The 22015-nt window shown below is 35.9% G+C and overlaps 1 protein-coding gene across 1 annotated transcript; it reads right to left on the bottom strand.

Moving 5' to 3' along the window:
* Positions 1-5818: 5818 nt before the first annotated feature.
* Positions 5819-22015, bottom strand: LOC101167818 (carbohydrate sulfotransferase 15). Its single transcript, XM_004077330.4, has 8 exons — positions 21624-22015; positions 12328-12955; positions 11420-11759; positions 10375-10518; positions 9467-9623; positions 8675-8831; positions 7303-7450; positions 5819-7217 (listed from the first exon to the last, which is right to left on the bottom strand). Exons 2-8 carry the CDS (start codon positions 12799-12801, stop codon positions 7027-7029), a joined length of 1611 nt encoding a protein of 536 aa, XP_004077378.1. The 5' UTR covers positions 12802-12955; positions 21624-22015; the 3' UTR covers positions 5819-7026.

The raw sequence follows: 22015 nt of genomic DNA on the forward strand, positions 1-22015 counted from the left end.
ATAATATATTATTTTAATAATAATACATTTGTTCCCCAGGAAAGCAGTCATTTTCACAGTTTAAAAATAGCAAAGCATTGTAGCATTCCTATGTCTGTTTTGACAGACATTTTCCCTGGAAAGAAGAGCTCTATCATTCTACTTCACAAAGAAACCTGACACTCTAAGCTGATTCTATAAATTGCGTTTTAGAGGCATTGCTGATATGTTCTCTACCTTTCCATCAAATATAGTGTGAGATAATTATCTGCTAGACAGGCTCTGTCTGACAAGATTTGCTATTAAGATTCCCATCTAATGATAATAGAGGCCAAAGTGGGGTACTTGCAAACTGGCACCAGTGGAGCAGATGATATTTAGGGTTAATTATGGTTACAGAGGTTGACGCAGATGCAGAAAAAAAAGACATCACTCATGGTAATATATTTTCACAGATTATGTTTCTTGCCCTAAGGGGAAACAAAGGAATACCCCCACTACGATGAACAGGGAGGGACATTCAATTACAGAAGTGTTTCTTATTTTTTGCCTGTTAGTAAATGCTCTCAGCCTCAAATGGAACGTCAAAGAGAAATATAAGGAGACTGCTAATAAAAAGGACAGATAAAACCCAGGGAAGGTGACTAGAAATCAATCAGAAGAACAAAGTGCAAAACCGATCTAAGTAATTATTGTTTTAGCCAGCTGAAAACCCGTGGATTAGGGAGAATCCATCAAGCCATTTCATTAGAAGAGACCTCAGCGGTGAAAAGATGTGCAGACAATGGAGCCACTTTCTGTAGAACGGTGGTCACACACGAATAAGCCTCTCTCACAGAGGTCAAATGAACATATGAGCTGCAAAATCGCTGCCAAGGGAAAATTCTTCATTACAATGACCACGGGAAATCCAAAATTGCAGTAGACCTTCTTGTTAATTACCAAATTCAAAACTGCTTAAAATAAATATTAGAGTGAATTTCAAAAAGTCGGGGCACTGAAAAAGAAAACTTTAGGATTTTTGTCTTTGCCCATCACTGTTTAGTTATGATGGACAATTATGATCAAGAAAGAAATGTGATCCAAAAGTACATGTGTTTGAAAAAATTGAAAGTTTTAAGTTCATCCGAGGGTCAGTAGATGTTCTTCTGAGTTCTCAAATTTCAACTTCTCTGTCTAAAACCGAGCTCGTAAGACAAACAGGAAACCTTAGTTTTAGTTTTACTGTTTAGAACATGCTGTGCTAACAATACTATTTACTGTCAAGTTTCAGTGAAATCTTTTGTCAAATGTTATTGGCTCTCTTAATTGCCTTTTTTACATCCTTATGGCTCTATTTGTTATGAATAGGTTGAGAGAAAATGAAAAAAAAGGTGAAGGTATTAAAGGTGTTAAAAATTGTATCTCTGATTCTTTTTGTCTTGCTTAATGTGCCTTATAGAATGGTTCAAAAATAAACCATTCTTGGATGGTGCGACTTACAAATAAATACCTTATAATGTATAAGTATAAGGTTCCGGGGTAGACTGATTTGGGTGACTTAATAAACACACAGAGATTATTTTGCATTTTTATATTTTAGTATGGCTGCAGTTTTGTCATGTCAAAAAAGCCACATCATCCTTGATTAAAAACTCCACCACACATGATCCCACCAAAAATAATAAATGAAAAACCTGATCAGACTGCACACAGCTCCAAAGGGCTCTATGCAGTTTTCTGATCTCCACAATGCTGTGCTGAGGCCAGAACTGGGCTGTGAAGACGCAGCTGAGGAAAAACAAACCGAAAAGTCAGTGATTTGGCATTAAAGGCAGCTTATCTTTGTGAACAGATTGATATTCTTTGTTCTCACATGAAAGCCCCAAAATGCTCACATGGATGTTAGGTAAACCGATAATGACTTTTGGTGTAGTGTTAAATTGAAACAGCCTGAGTTGCTTTGATGGTGTCACACAGTGCAGTGTGTGTGTTTCTTCTGCAACAAGGAAAACGGTTCTCAGAACTGTTTTTTTTTTTATCTCACTGGACTGAAAAAACAACATTCACAGCATAAGAGCTGTTGTATTGTGTAATCAAATACGACAGAGTGATGAGCTTCAGCTCCTTAAAGTTGCAGCACAATTCAGCCATGCCTGAACGCCTCTGCTCAGTCCTCACAGCACAGAGGTTTGTCTCTATCATGCTTTCACTGTCTCTGCAAGCCTATAAGTGTTGCATAATGAGTGTAACTCTTGTTGCTGCTAATGGTCTTTAAGACAAAACAGAACAAACATGAACTTTTGATCTCTAAGGATCCCTGGATTGGTCATGAAATGGGGGCACTTCCTTGTCCTGCTTTGCCCGCACCGATTCCCTTAAAAGGGAATGACGTTACAGATCTGCAAATAAAGTAGACCTGGAAATCCCCTTTTGCAGCACAAGAGTAATTTCTGTTCAGACAGAAAAAATGTTCTCTAAATTGTCCCCATTACTCATGAAAAGTGGTTTGTTTAACAAAAGATTTAATCAACCTGGTTCCCACAGTCAATAGCTTTTAACTAAAGTAAACACAGATAATATATTGGCACTTTTTTTTAACAACAGTTTTTCAGTCTAAGTTTCACAGACTTGAAAATTTCATAAATGTCAAATTTTTGATTTATGATACAGTTTTTGTTGTTTTCTTTTCTTTTCTTTTTTACACCCAAATACAAATGTTTCCCTTTTTTCTGTTGTAACCACGAGAGACTACACTCCCTTTTATGTGCAAGTCTTGAGTCCAGGGAAATACATCTGATGTAAAACCGAATTTAAATCAAACATGGGAATCTGTAGAATCCTGAACAGACCCTTCATTGAGGAATTGCTATGGCAAAAAGACCATTTCCCAGGACATGCTGGTTTTTGTTAGGTTAAATAAATCTTTTTTTTCACATTTAGCAACTTTCTATATTTACTTTTTCTGACTCCATCGACCTTTCTTTTACAATAAAACTAACATTTATCACCTACCTAAAACTGTGTCAATATGTGTCAGTCATGAACTAGTTTGAAAATAAGTTCAGATAATTTTTAGCTGAAAAGTGATGAGAGTGATTCATCATCGAATCTCATCCCCCTTTAATTAGCATGAAGATGGACTGTTTAGTAATTGGATTAATTGGGCAGAATTAGTCAGAGATGACTGTGATTTGTTGTGTTTGGAGCTGGTGCTGATGTCACAAGCAAATAATTGCTAAATTCAAAAAAGAACATCAAAAATATCTGTGCCGTCTTATTTTCCTTTGCCAGTCAGCAATGCCTTGCTGGAAGAATATCTGAGATTCAATAAAATACACAAACGAAAATAGATTTCCTGTGTAGATACATACAGGTGAATTAAAATGTCCTGTTTTCCTGATCATATCCTCCATGCAGAAAGTAGCCATATAGTACTTCTAAATTCTCTGCTCATGGAGATCTTTTCTTGCTGCTTTTCTTAAATTTTGATCACCTTTTTTTCTTGCTGAAAGCCATTGTTCTTCCTGTCACAAAAAGTCCTACTCATTGTGTTGTGTTGAAAGTTATGTAAAGCATGTTAAACAGGCGTGGATCTAATACCAAAACTTTCCCAAAAGTGCTGTTATGTACTGCTAGAATTAACTGATTCAGTTTTAGCTGGTTGCAGAAATTGAGATTACTTTTTAAGTTTGCAGTATTTTACATTATTTAATCAAACTGGAGCTCAAAAGCAACATGGGCAGGACAGATATTTGTGTATTTGTTGTTACGGCTGTGGCCGTATTTGGTTTTGTTTGTTCTGGGTTTTGTGTGTTTTATTTTATACCAGAGTGAGACTTCGTTGTTTTTTGTGGATCTTTGTATGTGTGTCTGATTATTTTCAGGTGTGGTGCATGAAGGTGTGGCTCCTATTGGACCCAACGGTGGAGGCAGCCTTCAAAAGCACCTTGTGGACCTCCAGCATGTGAGAAGGGAGCTTGGCTGCAACCAGTCTCTCCACTGCAGCTTGGACCGCGGCTCCAGTTTTTGTTTTGTAGTTCTCTGCCTGTTTTGTTGTGTGTTGCACTTAATGTTGTTTTCTTCTAGTATTTTGTAGTTTTGTGCCCACTCTGTTTAATCTTTTGGTATGGTGTTTCCATCTCTGCCATAAAGTGAAAGGGCGTAAAGACAACTGAGCGGGCGTATTTAGGAACTGAGTGGGGAACCTTGGTTTCTAATTTTGTTTAAGTGAAGCTGAACTGCCATTTTTAATTAATTTTTTTTGTTGTTTTTTTTAGTATTCGTTTTCTCCTGTTTTTTGTTAGTCTAGGCAGGTTAGTGTTTTGTCCATTGATTTTCCCTTTTCTTTCATTTACAGGTAAGATTACATGTTTCAGTTATAGGTGGGGTTTTTGTTTGTTATTCTGGCCTTGGTTCACCCTAAAGCCTTTTTGATTCACCTTTGGTTATTGTTGGTGGTTATTTATTTGTCAATGTGTTGTATTTTTATGGAGACAATTCCTTGGTGGTTTTGTTATGTTTAAACGGGCAAAAACATTTACTTTTTATGTTAAGCCCCCTAGGTACCCCTAGACTCAAAAGAGCGCGAAACATAACATTTGTGTATTTTGACATGAATTACTGACCTGCTCCCTGTGACAGAAGGGACTCCCTTCAAGATCCAGAACATTTTTTGTATACAAACTTAAACAATGAACAGCAATAAAACCGTTTTTCCTTAAACATTTCAAAGTTAAAAAGCAATGAAACCGAAATCAGAGGGTGATAATAAGCAGACGTTTCTAGAAAGGGCTTTCAACTTTTCAAAAAAACGTTCCATAGCTTTTAACCTTTTTTGCTCATTTGCACATTGATCTAAACTAATTATCCTTATTCAAGGGATTCTCTATTGATTCTTTATAAGTGAGCTAGAAAGGCTTTAGAGCTTTGATTTTTCTCCTTCCTCTCCAGGCAAAGCAATAAAGGAAGGAGAACAAGTGCACCAATTGGAAAAAAACCATTAATAGCTTAAAATAGTTTTAGAGTGTTTGTAAAAGCAGCTGCCATTGTCAGTAGTAAGGCTGAAATGTTATTTGTACTGGGTTACAGATGTACAGGAGATGGGGCTGCAAAGTGGTGTGCTGGTTAGCACTTCTGCCTCACAGCAAAAGGACCCCAGCTGGGGTTAACATGTCCTCCCTGTGCATGTGTGGGTTTTCTTTGACACTCCAGCTTCCTCCCAAAGTCCAAAAAACATGTCCTTATCTCTGTGTGGCAATAGACTAGCAAACTGTATGGAGTACCCCTCAGCTGCTGGGACAAGCATTCCCATGATCTTGAATAAGCAGGTAGAAGATGGATGGAGGGCAAAAAAAAGAGCTCATAATGATGTGTGACGTGAAATCTAACTGGATTCGATCACAGATTTACACAAAATCAGAGTTCTGGATCATTTAAACTGACCCCACCAAGCTGTATCATGGCAAGAAAATTAAAGCCTTGATCTCAGAGTAAAGTCACTGCTCACATCCTGATCTAAAAATGGGAACTGTTCAACGGAATAGGAGTGTGATTCCTAAAAGAACTGTTTCTCATTTTACATTTGGAGTCGTTGTAGCCACAACAGAGCCAGCAGCTTAAGAGAGAAGTGTTCCCCTGAGAATACATAAACCATCAGATCTTTCAGCTGTGACTGGGGTTTTTTAAGACTTGTGTCAACAGTTATAAATAGTTGTGGGACAATCCTGATGCTGCAACCCTTCATCATGTGCAATGAAGTGGGATTTTGTAATGTGAATATCTTAACACTGATGTAAATTATTGTTTGAGAAAAAACAAAAACAGATGCTCCAAACTTTGCTGTGCCCAGCATCACATTTGTAGTTTTTTGTCTTTTATTGTGGTTTTATAAGTCCAAAAGAGACAGTAATAAAAGGAAAAATAATATAAAACACTTGGAGGCATTTCTGGTGACAGATGTGGAGTTTTGATCAGAATTTTAGTGCCCTCTTGTGCTTAATCCCTGAACATGAAAGCTGGTTCTAAGTAGTAGCAGCTCTTCAGTTGTTTGTTGTATTGAATGTTGCCTCACATTGAAATGAGTAAACTTACTTAGACTTTCAGAAAAATACCTTCCAACACAAAACTGAGCAGAAGTACATTGATAATGTTTTTCAGAATTATGCAATTCCTGATTGCAGAATCTAAGAACTATTCAGTCGTATCAAATGTGATTGCAGCAGCTTTTGATACAGTGACCACAAAATACATCAATTCTGTATTATGTTTTATTACACACTAAATGTCTGCGTGCTCCTGTTCTACACATTTAGAATAGGCTTTCAAAAGGTGATCTATGCTTTGTGGAAGCCATTTTGGTACAATGATCAATTATGGCTCATTTATTATGCTTTTATAGGATATTATGGTCATTAGATATTAAGACACTTATAAACTTCCTTTTCTCAAAAACGACACAATCTTGCTTAAATTTTCACTTGATATTTTTACCCTTTTTAATTTTTAAGCACATTTCAAAGTTTTGCCCCGAGTAGCATTTAAAAATCCAAGCAGTTTACAATCATTTCCTCCAAATTGTGACCGTCCAATGAAGGACCTTCTAATGGCTCAGGGAACAAGGCTACCTTATTCCATTATGTTCAAGTTCTGGATAATCTAAACTGCAGAAGTTGTACTGACTTTACTTTTTCTCATCATGTACTCATTTGAACTTATTTTTTACATTAAAAGAATCATATTCAGCTACTTTAGCAAACCCTTTGGCTTAGTACTTTGTTTCACATCATGTTTAGATTGACTGTGATGTACGAAAACTTTAGGAAATCTCCTTCATAAACTAAGTTGCAATGTACACACAAATTTAGCATTTTGTGAAATTCTAATTTTTTTAAAAAAAAGCTTGGAAAATGTTTATTTTATTGTTCAATTTAAGCACTTTTCAGCTCATTTTATGCAATGATTTTGAAACACACACAAGTAAAGTTAGGAGATTTCCAACAGTCACTTCAGGCATTCCAAGTGTGGCTTCCTGGTTCAAACAAATCTTTTAACTCTGTGCTTCCCCTTTCAGCTACCTTTCCATAGAAAGGCTTTGCTGTTTAACAGTCTGGCCAGTTCATAGTTGAAGGGTTGGTGAAATTTGCAGAGGAGGCTTCTGGTGGCTGGAAGCATTGGACCGAGATTTCTGTCTTGAGCCCGTCGTGTGTTAGACATGGGCCGTTTGGTCAGAGCTGCTTCCAGGTGTAGAGAGAGGGGTCCTGCATGATATCGTGGGAAAAGATAAAATGGATAAGTGCAAAGTAGCCAAGTAAATGCTGTTTAAATACTTTTTGTAATACATACCAACTTTTAGAAAGTTAAATACTTTCTTAATTGTTTCTTTGAAGTTGTTTGCATAGTCTTCTAACCGTAGAACTAGAATCTGATCTCTGCGGAAAACTGACAGCCAGTCCAGTACAAAAAGAAAGTACAGCCCTAGATGTAGTCTGACCTGTTAAAAGTAGAAATAAAAATAATGTAAAATATTTCAGAGGAACTCTAAACCCAGTAAAAATCAATGTGACTCAGTGGGAATAAACTTCAAAAGTGACAGCAATTGAAAGCTATTACTTTAATGCCATTAAAAACTACTTAATGCACCCTTAATCCTTGTATATAATCTGTATTTTTTCCTGCAACTATAATTAAAAGACAAATTAAGGACAAGCATTTCTTAAATGCATGGATATTAAGTTCTTTCTTTGTTGGTTTTAAGCTTTCTGCATATTGCCTCAATCTTTCAGCGCTCAAAAACCTTTGGGTTTTCAGAAACCCACACCTGAGTAAAATTAATCCCTGTTTTGCATCAATGTAAACTTTAAAGACTTCTGTCCTTGTAGCTCCTCTACTTTCCCCCCATTATTTATTTATTTATTTAATATAAATTGAACTTTTTTTGTAAATTTTAAAAACATTTTGTTCGATTAAGTTGACTAAATTTGATTAATTCAAATTGGATCCATATTTTGTTCATGTACAATATTATGTCAAAGTACATTCAAGTTTCAATAAGGGATTAAAGGGTAAACATTCAAAAATGAACAAGATCTATCAAGCTACAAAATGTCCTGTGGTCTTCATTTATTTATTTATTTAAAATTGTAGCAAGTCATTAATTCATCTAGCTGCAATAACACCATAGGTCCTCCAGGGGGCATAAAAGTACAAAACTGGTAGATGCATTTTACCAAATACTTTTAAAAATGACATAATTCTTTTTTTTTTCTGACCACTTCTTATTTTTTCTACATTTAGTATAAATTCTGCTCTCATCAAAAGCTCTGGCTGCCCTTCTTTTAGGCAGAACTCCCTTATCCTAGGCTTGCTTTATTAAAAAATAATAATAATAATAATACTAACATCCTGCAGGGTGATTCTCTCTTAAAGAAAAGAATAAAATCCTCTTCATGCTGGGGAAGTCTTTATATGCAAGACAAATAGTGGAAGTAGGTTTTTAACTTTTTAGCTTTGTAAGTAAAATTTAAAATATTTGAGCTAAAGAGATTAAACACCATTGGGGAAATTAAATATGTAAATCCATTTAGAAGAATAAAAAACAATCAAGGATGAAATCAAAAGCAACAAAATAAGTATAATAAAGTCCACAACAAACACGGAAAAGACAAATAACTCTTTTTTGATGTGAATAACCATCAAACTGAATTATTGAACTTGCCGGCATGATGTTGTAAAGGCTGGTGTTGTAGACACAGGATCGTAGTGACCTCTCAGAGAGGCAGACCTGAAACAGCTGGATGGATTCTTTAACTCTGTGATGGAAGTCTTCCACTGACTTGTTTGCCAAAATAAAGTATAAGTAGTCAGAGTAAAGCCTGAGATCAAAGAAAGTCTAAAGTCAGTTGGATGCATTAAAAAAAACATTTGCTAGATGTGCTTTTTTCATTAAACAAGAAAAATGAAAGAAGTTAATAATAATAATAAATCACAAAAAAATCGTGTTAGCATCGCAACAATGATCCTAACAAGTTTAGGCAGATTTTTACAAGTAAAATAAAGTAAGTTTAGGCAGCTTTTACTGGGTCATTTAGAGATTTTTTTTTTATTTCTAAGAAAGTCTTTCCTCTCTGTTGCAGTAATGAGCATTTCTTAATGGAAGGGAGAGGGAAGAGTGATGGGTGGGTTGGGTTTTTGTAGTAAAATTGTGTGTGTTTTATGTTTGTTTTTTTGTTTTATGTTAAAGCGCTTTGAGTTGCGCAATGTATGAAAAGTTTTTTTTATAAATAAAGTTTGATTTGGTTTGATTTGAAATCTAATGGTAGACAAACAATATGTCTTTATAAATCTTTTTTTTTAATGAATTTTAATAACCTTAACTGAACCCAAATTTGTTAAGTTTCAACAGCCTGATTCTGATGCAAACTGGCACTAAATGAACAAACTGAATAAAAATAGACAACAACATACAACATCAAAGCCTGGCCTAAATTAGCAGATTAGAACTTTTTACCTCTCCACTGGATCTCTCAGCATAATAATGATTTTGGCATCTGGCTGGACAGTGTGGATGAAATCCTGGACCAGGAGGTACGGCTCTGTTTCATGTTCAGCACCATGGAGATAACTCCAAGCTTGGTTGTCCCACATTGTGGAGGCACTAGCCTCACCTGTGGAGACAGAAAATGACTTGCTTTTGTTGTCCACCTTTTTTTTTTTTTTTTGGTTTGTGTCGTTCAGAATAATGCTGCTTTTTAAATAAAAATCAGATTAATTATCTTCTCCTTTTCCTGAGTAGAATTTGTATTTGTGTTTCTTTGATTGGAAAGCATTCCCCTCATGTTGTCATGGTTTGGACTTCTTTGTATTGGTTTTTGCTTTCCGTTTTGGTTTCTTTCATGCTTGAGTTCTGTTTCCTGTTTTATTTTGAAAGGTTTCCTGTTTTGTCATGTTTTTGAGTTTTACTTCCTTTGTCCCAATCTGTCCTGATCACGTTCACCTGTGTCTTGTCTGCCCTGTCTGTATTTAAGTCTCGTCTCTGCCTTCCTCTTGTGCTGGTCCGTTAACGTCGTAATGTCTCTTCCATGTAAGTCTTCTGCCCTGTTCATCATGCTATGCCCACAGTGAGTTTTGTTTTGTTTTACCCTGCTCTGCAGCGCCTTTTGTTAATAAAACCCCTTGCCCTGGAACCATGTGCCTCCGTCTCTGCATTTTGGGTCCTTCATGCTCCCTAGCCCTCCCCTCCTGACACATGTACAGAACATACTGTAATTATAAATTTGACAAACTGGGCTGTCCACAGCTACACAGAACGCACAAACCTGTAATCTGACCTAAACTGAAATTAAACAAATTAAAAATGCAACTGCAAAAGATGGGCTTTAATTTGATGTTGGTCAAAACATATTCACCTGTTTTTACCTGTTATAATATGAATTGCTTGTTGGTTAACAGAGGAATTTCCACTGACTTCTTCTTGGATATTGTGGGATGCCAAGTCAAACAGATCCAGATAATCTTGCAGAGGAAAACGCTCCTGGAAACCGTCTTTGAAGCGGATATAACCTGAAACCACCCAAAATGATGCTCATTATAATGTCATTTACAGGATAACCTAAATGCTTATCAAATGAAAAGAAATGTTGAACCGGATTTAAAACTCCACTGTAAGCCAAGGTCTGAGTTTAACATGCATTGGAGGTGCAAGAAGAAAATCCACTGGATCTGCAAGCCACTTAACTCCAACAGTACTGTAGTAGCTGTTTCTCAGTTTGAATTTATGTCATGAAGCTGCCGGAATTACATTTTAAGTAATTTTTGTGAAGCAGTTTTAGTTTTTACAACCCAAATTCTGTTTGGTTTATTAGAGAGTTTTAACAATCGTGCGAAATTTCAACTGTGCCAAAGTTTGCTCCTCACAAACTTAAAGAAATTATGGTAAAAACATTTTTGAGCATGAAAAGTTTGCAAACATGTTAATGTGAAACAGCACAAATGGTCGTATGAAAAGCTTTAAACCATTTATTTGTTGACAATGCAAAATGACCTTTTTCGGCATACTAAGTTCAGATGTTTTTAGAACTGTATTAACAAGGAAAAAAAAGGAAAAACATTTTTTTTGTATTATATGGTTGTGAGATTTAAGGTTGTCTTTTTTTTACTTTTTAAGTGCATTTATGTTATTTTAAGTTCATAGATTAAAAAAAAAATCATGCTCATAGGGTATGCTGTTAAAAGTCATTTCACAACATGTAAATATTCATGGTAACTCATATCTGAACTATGACCAGTGATTTCCAGTGAAGTATGGGTTGCTTGGCAGTTCTACAAAAACCAAAAGGAAAATAAAGAATTTGTAACACCTTCTCTGCAGCGAGAACTTACTGTCCATTTTTTATTAATATAGAGTAGTGAAGTGGTAACAATGTGTAATTTAATACAATTAACAATCTTACTTCATTCTTACCAAATCGTTTCCTGGTCCACCAGTGTGGCTCCTTTATGGAGTTAAATTTGACCTCTGGGTGCATCAGCAGTCTGTGGAACAAGTCAGTTGTGCCGCACTTTGGTTGGCCAATAATATAAAAATACGGCAAACAGCGAAGGCGAAACTGTTTTCCGTCTTTGTGGCTTAGATGTTGATGAAAACTGGCTCCAAGCCGGTCACACGTGTTCCTAAAGCTTTTTGAGCGCAGGCAAAAGCGATTCTTCTTATAAGGATCTGCTCTGACTTCACCTGACACTTCTTCATACCAGCACGGGCTCTTGATGTTCGGCAAAAATTGCGGAGGAATTACCGAAAAGAGCTGCAAGGAAGGACAAAACAAAAGTAGTAAAGCAGAGGGACAGAAAAATAACACGAGTACACTATGAGATTCTATGAAATCCGAATAAATCAAATTCAACCCCAATATTTTTATAAAACATTGACACCTAACTTTAATTTCCATTCAGTTCCGTTTTTATACTGTATGTCAGAAATGACTTGTACCATAGAAAGAATCAGAAGGATTCAGCAGCCTTGCAAAGGATGCTTCATGTTCTGTTTGGCATCTTTGAATAGCTGTTATTTAGCTAGAAACATATCTATAACATACCACTAGCCAGCAGATATTCTATGACTCACATTTGTTGTCCTCCTAAAGTATAAACACTTTAGGCACTAAAGTACACAAGTAAAAATTATGGAGCATGGATAATGATCGTAACTGCTGTGGTGCACAATATGAACAGCTGAAGAAACACTGTGCACTAGCCTTCAGTTATAATTTCAAATTTGCATGGATTTAAAAAAAATTTAGGAAACAAAAGTTTGGTATTGTTGGTTTCACATGTCCGTTTTTAAGACAACTTAAGAATAGTCCACAATCTTACATTGGAATCTGTCTCAGTGACTTCCTTTTTATCCGGCACCCTCCGTGGTTTGTGTTTCTGAATGGAGCTGATGATCTTCACCAGCAGTTCTTTGCTCATTAAGTTCTCTTCAGTAGACACTTCCCCTGTGGATGTGCTTGTTGGAATGACTGGAAGATTGGGCCGAAAGGGAGCGGAGATGAGCGGAAGTCTTTTCTTTTCCAGCATCAGTGTGTACGAAGTCATGATGAGAAACGTCAGCGTCAAGCCAAGGAAGAAGCTGACTACTTTTGCTTTTGAGAAGCGCCTTAAGTTAGTCACAAACAACAAGGGAGCACACTTGACATCCAGTCTATTGGGGGCATTTTTATGCCTGAAGTCTAAAAACGTCCTGGCTGATCTTCTCCCGTAAATTACAGCCAGGGACAAACTCTGCAAGCTGTTAAAATGGTCGGTTTGTGTGTTGCTCCCATATTTGTAATCTGATGTTGGCATGCTGATGGAGACGCTGAGCAGACATGTAGAAAAGTGGACAAAACTGAGCTATTCTTTAAAAAATTCAGCCTTCAACACGAGGAGTTGCCTTTCTCTGCCGGTCTTCATTTGTCTTTATTTTAGTCTCTCCTTTGTCTTTTTAGCTGAAGGTTTTCTGCAAAACAGAAGCAGGTGTTTAATCACAACATAAAAAACTGCTTTGCAGCAGCCAAGCTTTGAAGTATTTCAGTCATATACTAAAAAATGCAAAAGCACATTCAACAAAACCATATTTGAAACTTCCTTTCGTTGATGCACCTGCTTGAGGTTAGCTGCAGAGTGTGTGTGTGGTCCAAAAGAAAACTCAGTTATATTGTTACCAATGTCCTTTCAAGGTCAGAAACATGTTTTTTCTGCTATTTAAATTTTAAAACATGTAATTATTTCTTGCAAACTTAGAACTGACTTTTCTCAACCTGTCAGACTGTGTGACTTTTTTTTCCAAGATCAAGGATCTTTATACAAGACTAAGTTTAGCCCTGATGCAGATGACAGGATTATATTTCTTTATGCACAATTTAACCAAATAAAAAGAATAACGTAGCAATTTTCTATTTGTGTAGTTGCTTGTGAGCATAGAATATAATTTAGAATTTAATATCACTTGATCTAAAATGTTCCCGTATCTGTGAGTAAAAATGTAAAAAAAAAAGTGTTTTCTTAGCATTGTATTTTGGTTCATTTTACTTAAAAAACCTATTTAGCTATGCTTGAATATCATTTAAAAGACAAATACTCGATGTATTTTAGTCTTATAGTGGTGACTGCATGATGTCTGGACTGTGGTAAAGCATTTGAATCACTTTCAACTTTAATTATTTCTGTTTTGTCAGTTTAAATGTTGCTTTTAAACAAAAAATATGTTTTTTATAGAGTGGTGTCTAAAAAGATGGAAAAGGAAGAGTAAAGAAGAATTTCTGCATTCCAGTATGTAATTTAGAGAAAGCGGTTTATCTGTCCATTCCATAAATCAACAGAACTCCTCACATTCTGGTTAGGTTTCTGAAAGTTGGCAGTTCACAGACCCCAGAGGATTAATGATTGTGTTTTCATTCATGCCTGACCTTAGCCAACACTTTCTGGCTTTTTAAATGAGAAAATGAACAGGAAGACTCCCATGGAATTCTAGGAAAAACTTTAACCAGAAACAGGTATTCCTGATCATCTTTTTTGCAGCGTGACATTTCATAACATTCATTCCTTTTTTTTTGGCTCAATCCTTTATTTCAAGAATAACATCAACACTGTTTCCAATATTTCACTGAAATAAATTTAATCCCAGGAGTCCTTGAAGAGGCCAGAGACCCCCTCTGCTGTTATGTACCAATAATCAAGTCAGTCTTTTACATCTTACATCATACAACTGCTGCTGTTATCATCTCAAAGAATTTAAACACTTGCAAAGTGTTTAGTTAGTCACTATGAAGCAGATGAGGATGCCTCTCAAAACAGAATTAAAATTAAAAAGTAGTTCATGTTATTTATGAGCTTCTTTTTACTTAACGTCAACTTAAACATTAACCGTTGGATATCATTCATTTAATACAGTTCAGGACACAAATTATATTTACTGAAAGCTCATAACATATATAACCACAAAATGCATTTGAATACCTGTAGCACAAGAAAAATTCCTGCCTCTCCTTCTGTCATTAAAATGTATTCATGATGAGTATTACATCGTAATGTGCAATAATGATTACTGAAATGTTTTAATTACAATCAATAAGCTATTGATTTTCTTCACTTGATCTGCAACAATTACTGGTTTAATGTGATAATTTGTTAATCAATGATGTGATAATCAATGATAATTACATAAAGGTTACCGTTTACTGAAATCATGAATGAATGTTTTCTGAAGATAATCAATCATTACTAGGCACTGGATTTTGTTACTTGAAAAGAATCTATCGGATAAGAACTGGATTACAAAAACAGTAAAACTATAAAATGAATTAACTGATTCCTTTTCAATCAATAAATCGAGCTCTACTTAACTTTAGTTAAAGATCACTGTTTTTAATTAAGCAAATGTGCTTCAAGTGACTTTTTTGTTTTGTTTTATCTTCTGTCTTTTTAATACGTATTTCAACATTTCTGTAATGAGTTTGATAAACAAGTGTAAATTCTTTATTGCTTTAACAACAATCCTTGAAATAAATCAATAAAACAAATCCAATCAAATCCAATGATTGACTAACCCCTAACCCATTACAAGATGACAGCCTATTTGAGAGACACAAACAAATACCACCTGTGGTGCTGATCAAATTCAATGGAGGAAGTCTTTCTGCAGTGAAATGCATTTGTTAAAACAAATATATTTCACCAGATGTTGCAAGGATTTCTGTTTAGAATATTTGACGAATACCATCACAAAGATAACAACTGGTTCTATCACTTAAAGACCAAGGTCCTCTTTGAAGCTGTTTTAAAGCTGTTCCCAGTGGTTTTTAGTTATGATTCAGCTTTTCTTTTTTTTTTAGCCTGAATCAAAAAAACCTGTCTTTGTCTTGGACATAGTTTCTGCTTAGCGGCAGTAGTTCGTTTGGCATGGAGCAACCCATTAATGAGAGCTCTCTGTTTATGTCTACCAGTAGCTTACAGCTCCCCACACTTAACTTTAGCGGAGCAACAAAAACTTTTTTTTTTAATAGAAATTTTTGGTCTGCTTCTTATTCATAACTTTTTGACCAAATAAATACTCAGAAATGCAATTTGAGCAAAAGTTCTCCTAGAGCATGTAAAAAAAACACCAAAAACACAATATTTATCAAATAATGAATTAAAATTTTACTTGTTCTCTTAAAAAGAAGCTGTATTACTTTTTTGTGCTTAAGGATGATGTCAAAAACAGTTTTGTTATGTATCTGCTGTGTTATTTTTGCATAGCTTTATCACAATTACCTTACAGAGAATTCTCTAAGACTAATATTTTGGTCACTGCTACTCAAATTGCCTGAGCTCCTGTTTCTGCATGTTTCTCTACTGCCTTGTTAGTGTCGGGAACATTTACTCAGGAGATAAGCAGAGCAAGACACAGACACTGGCTGCCTCCCTCCTCCATCATGACAGACATTATCGCACTGTGTGCTGGGATTCATGGCATAAACAAAAGTTATGGTAATATCTGTCACCTATCAGTAAAATCACAACATTTTGTGTTGTTTTTTTTGACATTATCTGAAGGTTAGAAACCAGAAAACCAATCGTGACTGTAAACAATTGTGTTAATATTTCATTTTTTTAATAATGACAGTATGCCTTGTATTTTAGAAGAGGCTTGTAGCTAGAGTGGACAAAAAAATGATGTTCATTATTTTTAATAAGCTGCAGCTGTACAAACCACAGCCACGTGCCAGCTTTGGAATATAACCAACAGTGTAGCCGGATTTCAGCTAATATTATTGCTAAGGTACAAGCATATGCCACCATTCTCCCCTTTGCCTCCTTTATGATTTATTTTACAAAGAAAGAAGCTGTATTTTACAACATGTCAGAGATCAGACAAATATGCAACTGTAACCTCCAATAAATATCTTTTCAGGTGGTAAATAAAGTGAAGACCTATGGTATTCAAGTCCAAAGATCTTTGGAAAATTTCCAATAAGGACATAAAAATACAAATGCAAAGTAATTAGAGTCTGGCTTACACTTGTGATAATCCCAAATAGACTCACCTCGTTCTAAGCAGAAAATGAACTGCAAATTTCAATTGGTATCCCTACAGGACACTTTGCAAAGTCAAAATATACTTTTGCTTCAAGTCTGTGAAATGAATTACCCTTTACAGTCAAAATGAACAACACAAACCTTTATCGCTCTAGAAACCCCTTTTATACTATATCTTCGAGTTTACGGCTGCATTGCTTGCTATTATCAGTACATCTTGTGCCAAATAACTGACTGAATCCAATCCCTAAAGTTTAGGGACACATGGGCATGTGACACGCATTCAAAGACACGCCAAACACACATTCCTTAACCCATGGTCTTCTGGTGAAACACCTCAAAAGCTTCTCTTCTTTTTCTACTGTTTACTAGCACATGTACACCACCTACAGTTGAAAGAGGCTTGGTGTAAATTGTTGAAGCGGTGCAAATTTCGCAAACCTTCTCCCAGGCGTTTTCTTTCACAGCTCAATTGCAATAAATAAAAGACTTGGTGTCATAAGATACCAGGTGGGAACAAACAATGAATGATTTTTCCTTCATGATCAATTTTTCTAATGTTTGGCACTTCCGTGGCTCTACCAAAATCTGAGTCCCTAATTGATCAAAGTTTGACCTGCTTTAACTTGTGTCTGTCATAAAAAACTGTAATAAAGACTTGCGTAATCTGTATGACAGAGTTTGGACTGTGGAAGCCTGAAACACGCATTTACATGGATGTGAACGTAGTTTAAGACTTGGAAGGTGGAAAAACAAAGCTTGTTCCACAAAAGGAAATACGACAGACCCAGTGATTGGGGTAAAAACACACAAGGCTGGAGACTGGACTGAAGTTTCTCTGTGTTAAGAATTAAGAAATTAAAGCAATGATGGAGAGGTAACAATGACAACTCAAGTTTAAGATTTAGGCACCTTTTTTAATCAGTTTTTAAGAAAATCCTCAGCAGAAACCTGAAAAATATCAAACTGCTTAGGAAACTGCCTTCGTCCATCTCATTCATCTGGACTAGTCCTTCTTTTTCCTTTCAACTTTTTCACCAAAAGAAAGTGTTTTTAGCTGGTAGGATGGCCGTTTGACAAGGTTACTGAAGCACAAACACAGTCTAAACAGGAGACACGTGCCAAGAAACAAAAAGTGCTTTAATAAACCGCTTGTTTCACCATGCTGACATCTGGAGAGCAGATATGATCCTTCACCTCTGTATCCCTGGTTTATGTCAGCAGAAACATCTGGACGCTTGTGGTAAATATAGTAACTACTGATTTGGTTCAGCAAAATTGTAAATGTACAACTTTATTAATAGAAATACAACCCGTTTTTCAACAAATGCTAAGAAAATACTGTGTAAATGTAGAAAAAATAAGGATGGTCTGGGGTAAACTATTAGTATTGCATATATAGGGTCAATCCTATTTTAGCAATATAGAAAATGCTGTTTGATTTTTTTACTTGCTTTGTCTATTTAAAGAAGTTTAACATTGTAGGTTGTTGTAAGTCATTTAACTCTGCTGGATTACCAGGACAGTTTCATTATAAAGTTCTTAGAAACTTGAATGCCACTTTGTACCAATTCTTCTCTTAAATGCTAGCAAGAAATCAACATTCCTGTTGAGCACAAGGGCCCTGGTTACCCCTCACACTTTTCACACTTTTTTTCTATAAACACTTCTAGTTTCTGTTCATTTTTGAAAAAGCAGTCCCTACTCTAGTTTCATGTGTTACTGGTCAGATCCTCTTGCTTATTTTTGTCTCTCATCTCTGGTTTTTAGCCAGAACATGTTTTAATTTGTCAGCTTCAGATTAGATCTTTGGTTTCATGTTTGAGTTTATTTAATAAATTGTCTCTTATCTCTGGCCCAGGGGAAATTTACAACCACCAATCCTGACGGGTTCTTAAAATAATATTGTTTTTGTTTCTGTGACAGTTTGGACTTTTGCTAAAATTACTGCTGGGAGCCTCATTCATAAGTGATGTATGTTGAAGAACATTTTTCCTCTGATGTTAGAAGGCAAAAACATTCAATGAAAATACTATGGTTTCATTTACTATGGTCGGATTGAAAGGCCTTTATTTTCTCTTTGTTAGTCTTTGACTTGCGCAATGTAAAAAGTTTGTTTTCACTTTGACATCTGTGCATGGATGAAAGAGCTTTTTTTCCATCAATCTTTTCATTTAAATGGAAATGAAAGCTAACTAAACAATCAAGAACCATTCTGAAGTAATTATTGTTAAGCTTTTTACCCCGCTGAAGCAACTTTTGATGCATGTAAACAGAGAACGAGCATTAGTCTAACATAGAACTCACAATCACACTGAAATGAATGCATCTGAACAGAAACTGTGTAAAAGTTCCACTCCGATCCCCTTTTAATCTAATCTAAAAGCGTTCCCAGTGGTATTTCAGTTATGATTGTGCCAGTTTCAGCCTGCGTCGTTTCTGTGAAGCTGCAGTAGTTCATTTGAAACTCACTTCTGAGTTGTGGCTAGGAAAACTGGTGTGGAGTAAGCCTGCACTGACTTCCCATCATCCATTTATTTACACTCTCTCCCGCTAGCATACAGTCCCTGACACCCCAAAACTAGCATTAGTAGAGCATCAAAAATGGCAAGAAATATATCAATTTGTAGAGTTTTGAGCCACATAGCAGCTCAGACGAGAAAAACAAAGAAGCACGTCTGCAAAAGGATGCATCAGCAAGGTCCATGTCCTCCATTAGGAGAAAAATACCATAAAAACATATTAAAAACACCAAAAACACAATTTTCACTGAAGTGGGTCTTAAAAAAAAAGTGGTTGTACTAAAGAGTGTGAGGTGTTTTTCTGAAATGGTCTACAGAAAAGGCTTGATAGGTCACGTGTTCTAACAGATTTTCAAACATTTTTGTCGTCAGTCAGATACGATAAACCCAAAAAAAATAAAAACAGCAATTAAAGCTTCATTTATGAAAGACAACAATTCAACCGCAACCTGTTATTCTACTTTTTTATTTTTGCTAAATAAACAAAGATGCTGACAGAACCTGACGGTTTTAGATTGTGTGTGAAAGTATTTTCTGCTTGCTCTGAATGTAGCAACAGACATGCAGCTGCGTGTCTATAACGGATATTACTTATTTTTGGCATTAAAATATGTAAACATTTACAATATGTTTGAAACATTAAAAAAAAAAAACTGCCAAAGGTTTTAGGAGAATGCTGCACTGTTGTTTACATCGTTTACAGAGTACTCTCTTATCCATAATTAGAATGCTTTCCCACATTATGTGTAATATTGGTCTTCATGTGACTCAGATTTAAGTCTTCAAAATATAAATACAGTTGCTGCTTGTAACAGTCATGATATTATTGATCATTTTGTCCAAATGCAGTGTTCTCGTAGTAATCCAGACATCAGGGATTGTCTTTAGTCTTCCACTGGCCAAACAAACTCCCACACAACAGCTGAACCTGGAGCTGCACACATCAATTTCCAGCCTGATTAAGATCTGGTGAATGCATCGGAGCACGGCTGCCACATTACAAGATTAGCCAAAGCTAAACCTGATTTGGTGATATGTCTGGACTGACTGAAGCTGTTCTTGCAGCAAATCGCAACAATCCACGAAGCCAAAGATAAATACTGAAGATTTAGGTCCAAAACCTGTACACAGAGTCAATTGGCTGATAATCTGCACGACTGGATGTGTTGATAATCTAACAAAGCCCACTTTTTCTTCACTTTCAAGAAAACGTATCAAATCAAACCAAAGAAGGAAAAAGTACAGAAAAAGAAATTTATTAAATGTGATGAGAAAATCTTTGTGGTTTAACGGATAATTTACAGTTAAAATGGCCTTTTCATAAGCTAAACAACCAAAATACAGTAAAGCCTTGTAAGATATTTTGCAATGTTTTTTAAACTTTACTAAAAATTTGCCCAATTTTTTGAAAGAAATTTTGTTTTTAGATGCTCCTTGTTATTTGTTTTGTTTTTATTCTCATGATTTTTGTCTCTTTTATTTGCTGGCTGTATCAATACAGAGAAATTACACGTGGGTAAAACTCCTTCTAAAAGTGTCCTATTGAAAAAATATTATTCTTGAGCCAATTTTCATCAGTGAAGTCTTGCATTTTAGATCCAAACTTTAACGTTGATGTTTAAAGATAAGGCTTTGCCAAAACTTGCAATCCTCCCACATTCCGTTATGTAATTCATTTTTATGAAATCTATTTTTTCTTTCTGTACATCTCTGGTGAACTGAAGTTTCCAGAATTAGTTAAGCACGTCACTACGTTTGGCTCTCCAAAACTTTGACACTGAAGCTTCAAAAATCTGTTCCACAATTTGGCTTGAACCCAAATCAGGCTTGCTAAGCTGGGTGCAGTTGTCCTTTAAGGGTTTATTCTTGGGTGTGTGCACTTTAGAAAAATGGACACATCCATCTCGTGCTTTCCCTCAAATCAACCCCTATCTCAATAAACGGACAATAAAAACACTTTAAGGATTAAGAACCTACATTAAACGTCTATTATGCCTATCAGAGAGAGAGATTGCTTCCTGAGCAACCCCCTTTCATGGTCTGGAGTGTTGGGAAAAATGTTCTACAAGTTCCACAAGAGTATCCACAAATCTCAACATGGATTTAAAACACCTGCAAAAGTAGATTCTTGGTTTGGCTGATTTTTGCCAGAAATCTATTTTGTAAAGAAATGTAAACTTGGAAATCACAAGAGGAGCACGTGACTCTGAGCCATCATTTTTACTGTTTATCTTTGTTTATTAAGAACATGCCTTTTGAGTGTCTGGTATTTCAGTCTTCCAGAGAGATGTCACTGAGATCTTCTGCAGCTGGTCTGTTCAACAAAACAACTCAAGTGAAGTCAGATTTAAGCTTTGCTGAGTCTCCTCAGAAACATTCCAGCTCACGTTTGGAAATAACGTGTTTCAGTTTGTTGCTTTTTTTTTCTTCTCTCCATCATGTTTCCTTTTTCTGTTTTGGCAACCAATAAAAAAATAAAACACTATTAATTTAATCAAAGCAATCACATAATTCAATGTTGTCCCAAATAAACTGAAAATAAAATGTTGAAAAAGACAAAAAAAAAATGGCTTTTTTTATACTCACAGTGGAATTGAGTCGGTTAAATTCCTGGCGGACTTCGTCCAGCTGCTCATGAGCAAACAAGAGACCAGAGGATGGATTTGACAGGTGTCAGGACAAACAGTCGTTGTGTGCTCGGTGCCGACACCACACTTGTCAGGTGTTTTCTAACCCCGACGATGCAGAAGTCGATGAAACAAACGGTTATCCTCTCCACCGACAGACATCCCCCGCGCGTCAAGCAGGAGGCAGGAGGGGAAAGGGGAGGCGCGCGTCTGGAGCAGCGCGCAAACAGCAGGGACATGTCCGATCACGAAGCCTTTAATTGAACTGGTTTGACCCGTTGATTATTATTCCATGAGACATTTTAAACTGCATGTCAAACTTTCTGTTTTAAAATAGAAATCCTTTTCAGT

Source organism: Oryzias latipes, chromosome 15 (assembly GCF_002234675.1).
Source record: "Oryzias latipes chromosome 15, ASM223467v1".
NCBI lineage: Eukaryota > Metazoa > Chordata > Actinopteri > Beloniformes > Adrianichthyidae > Oryzias > Oryzias latipes.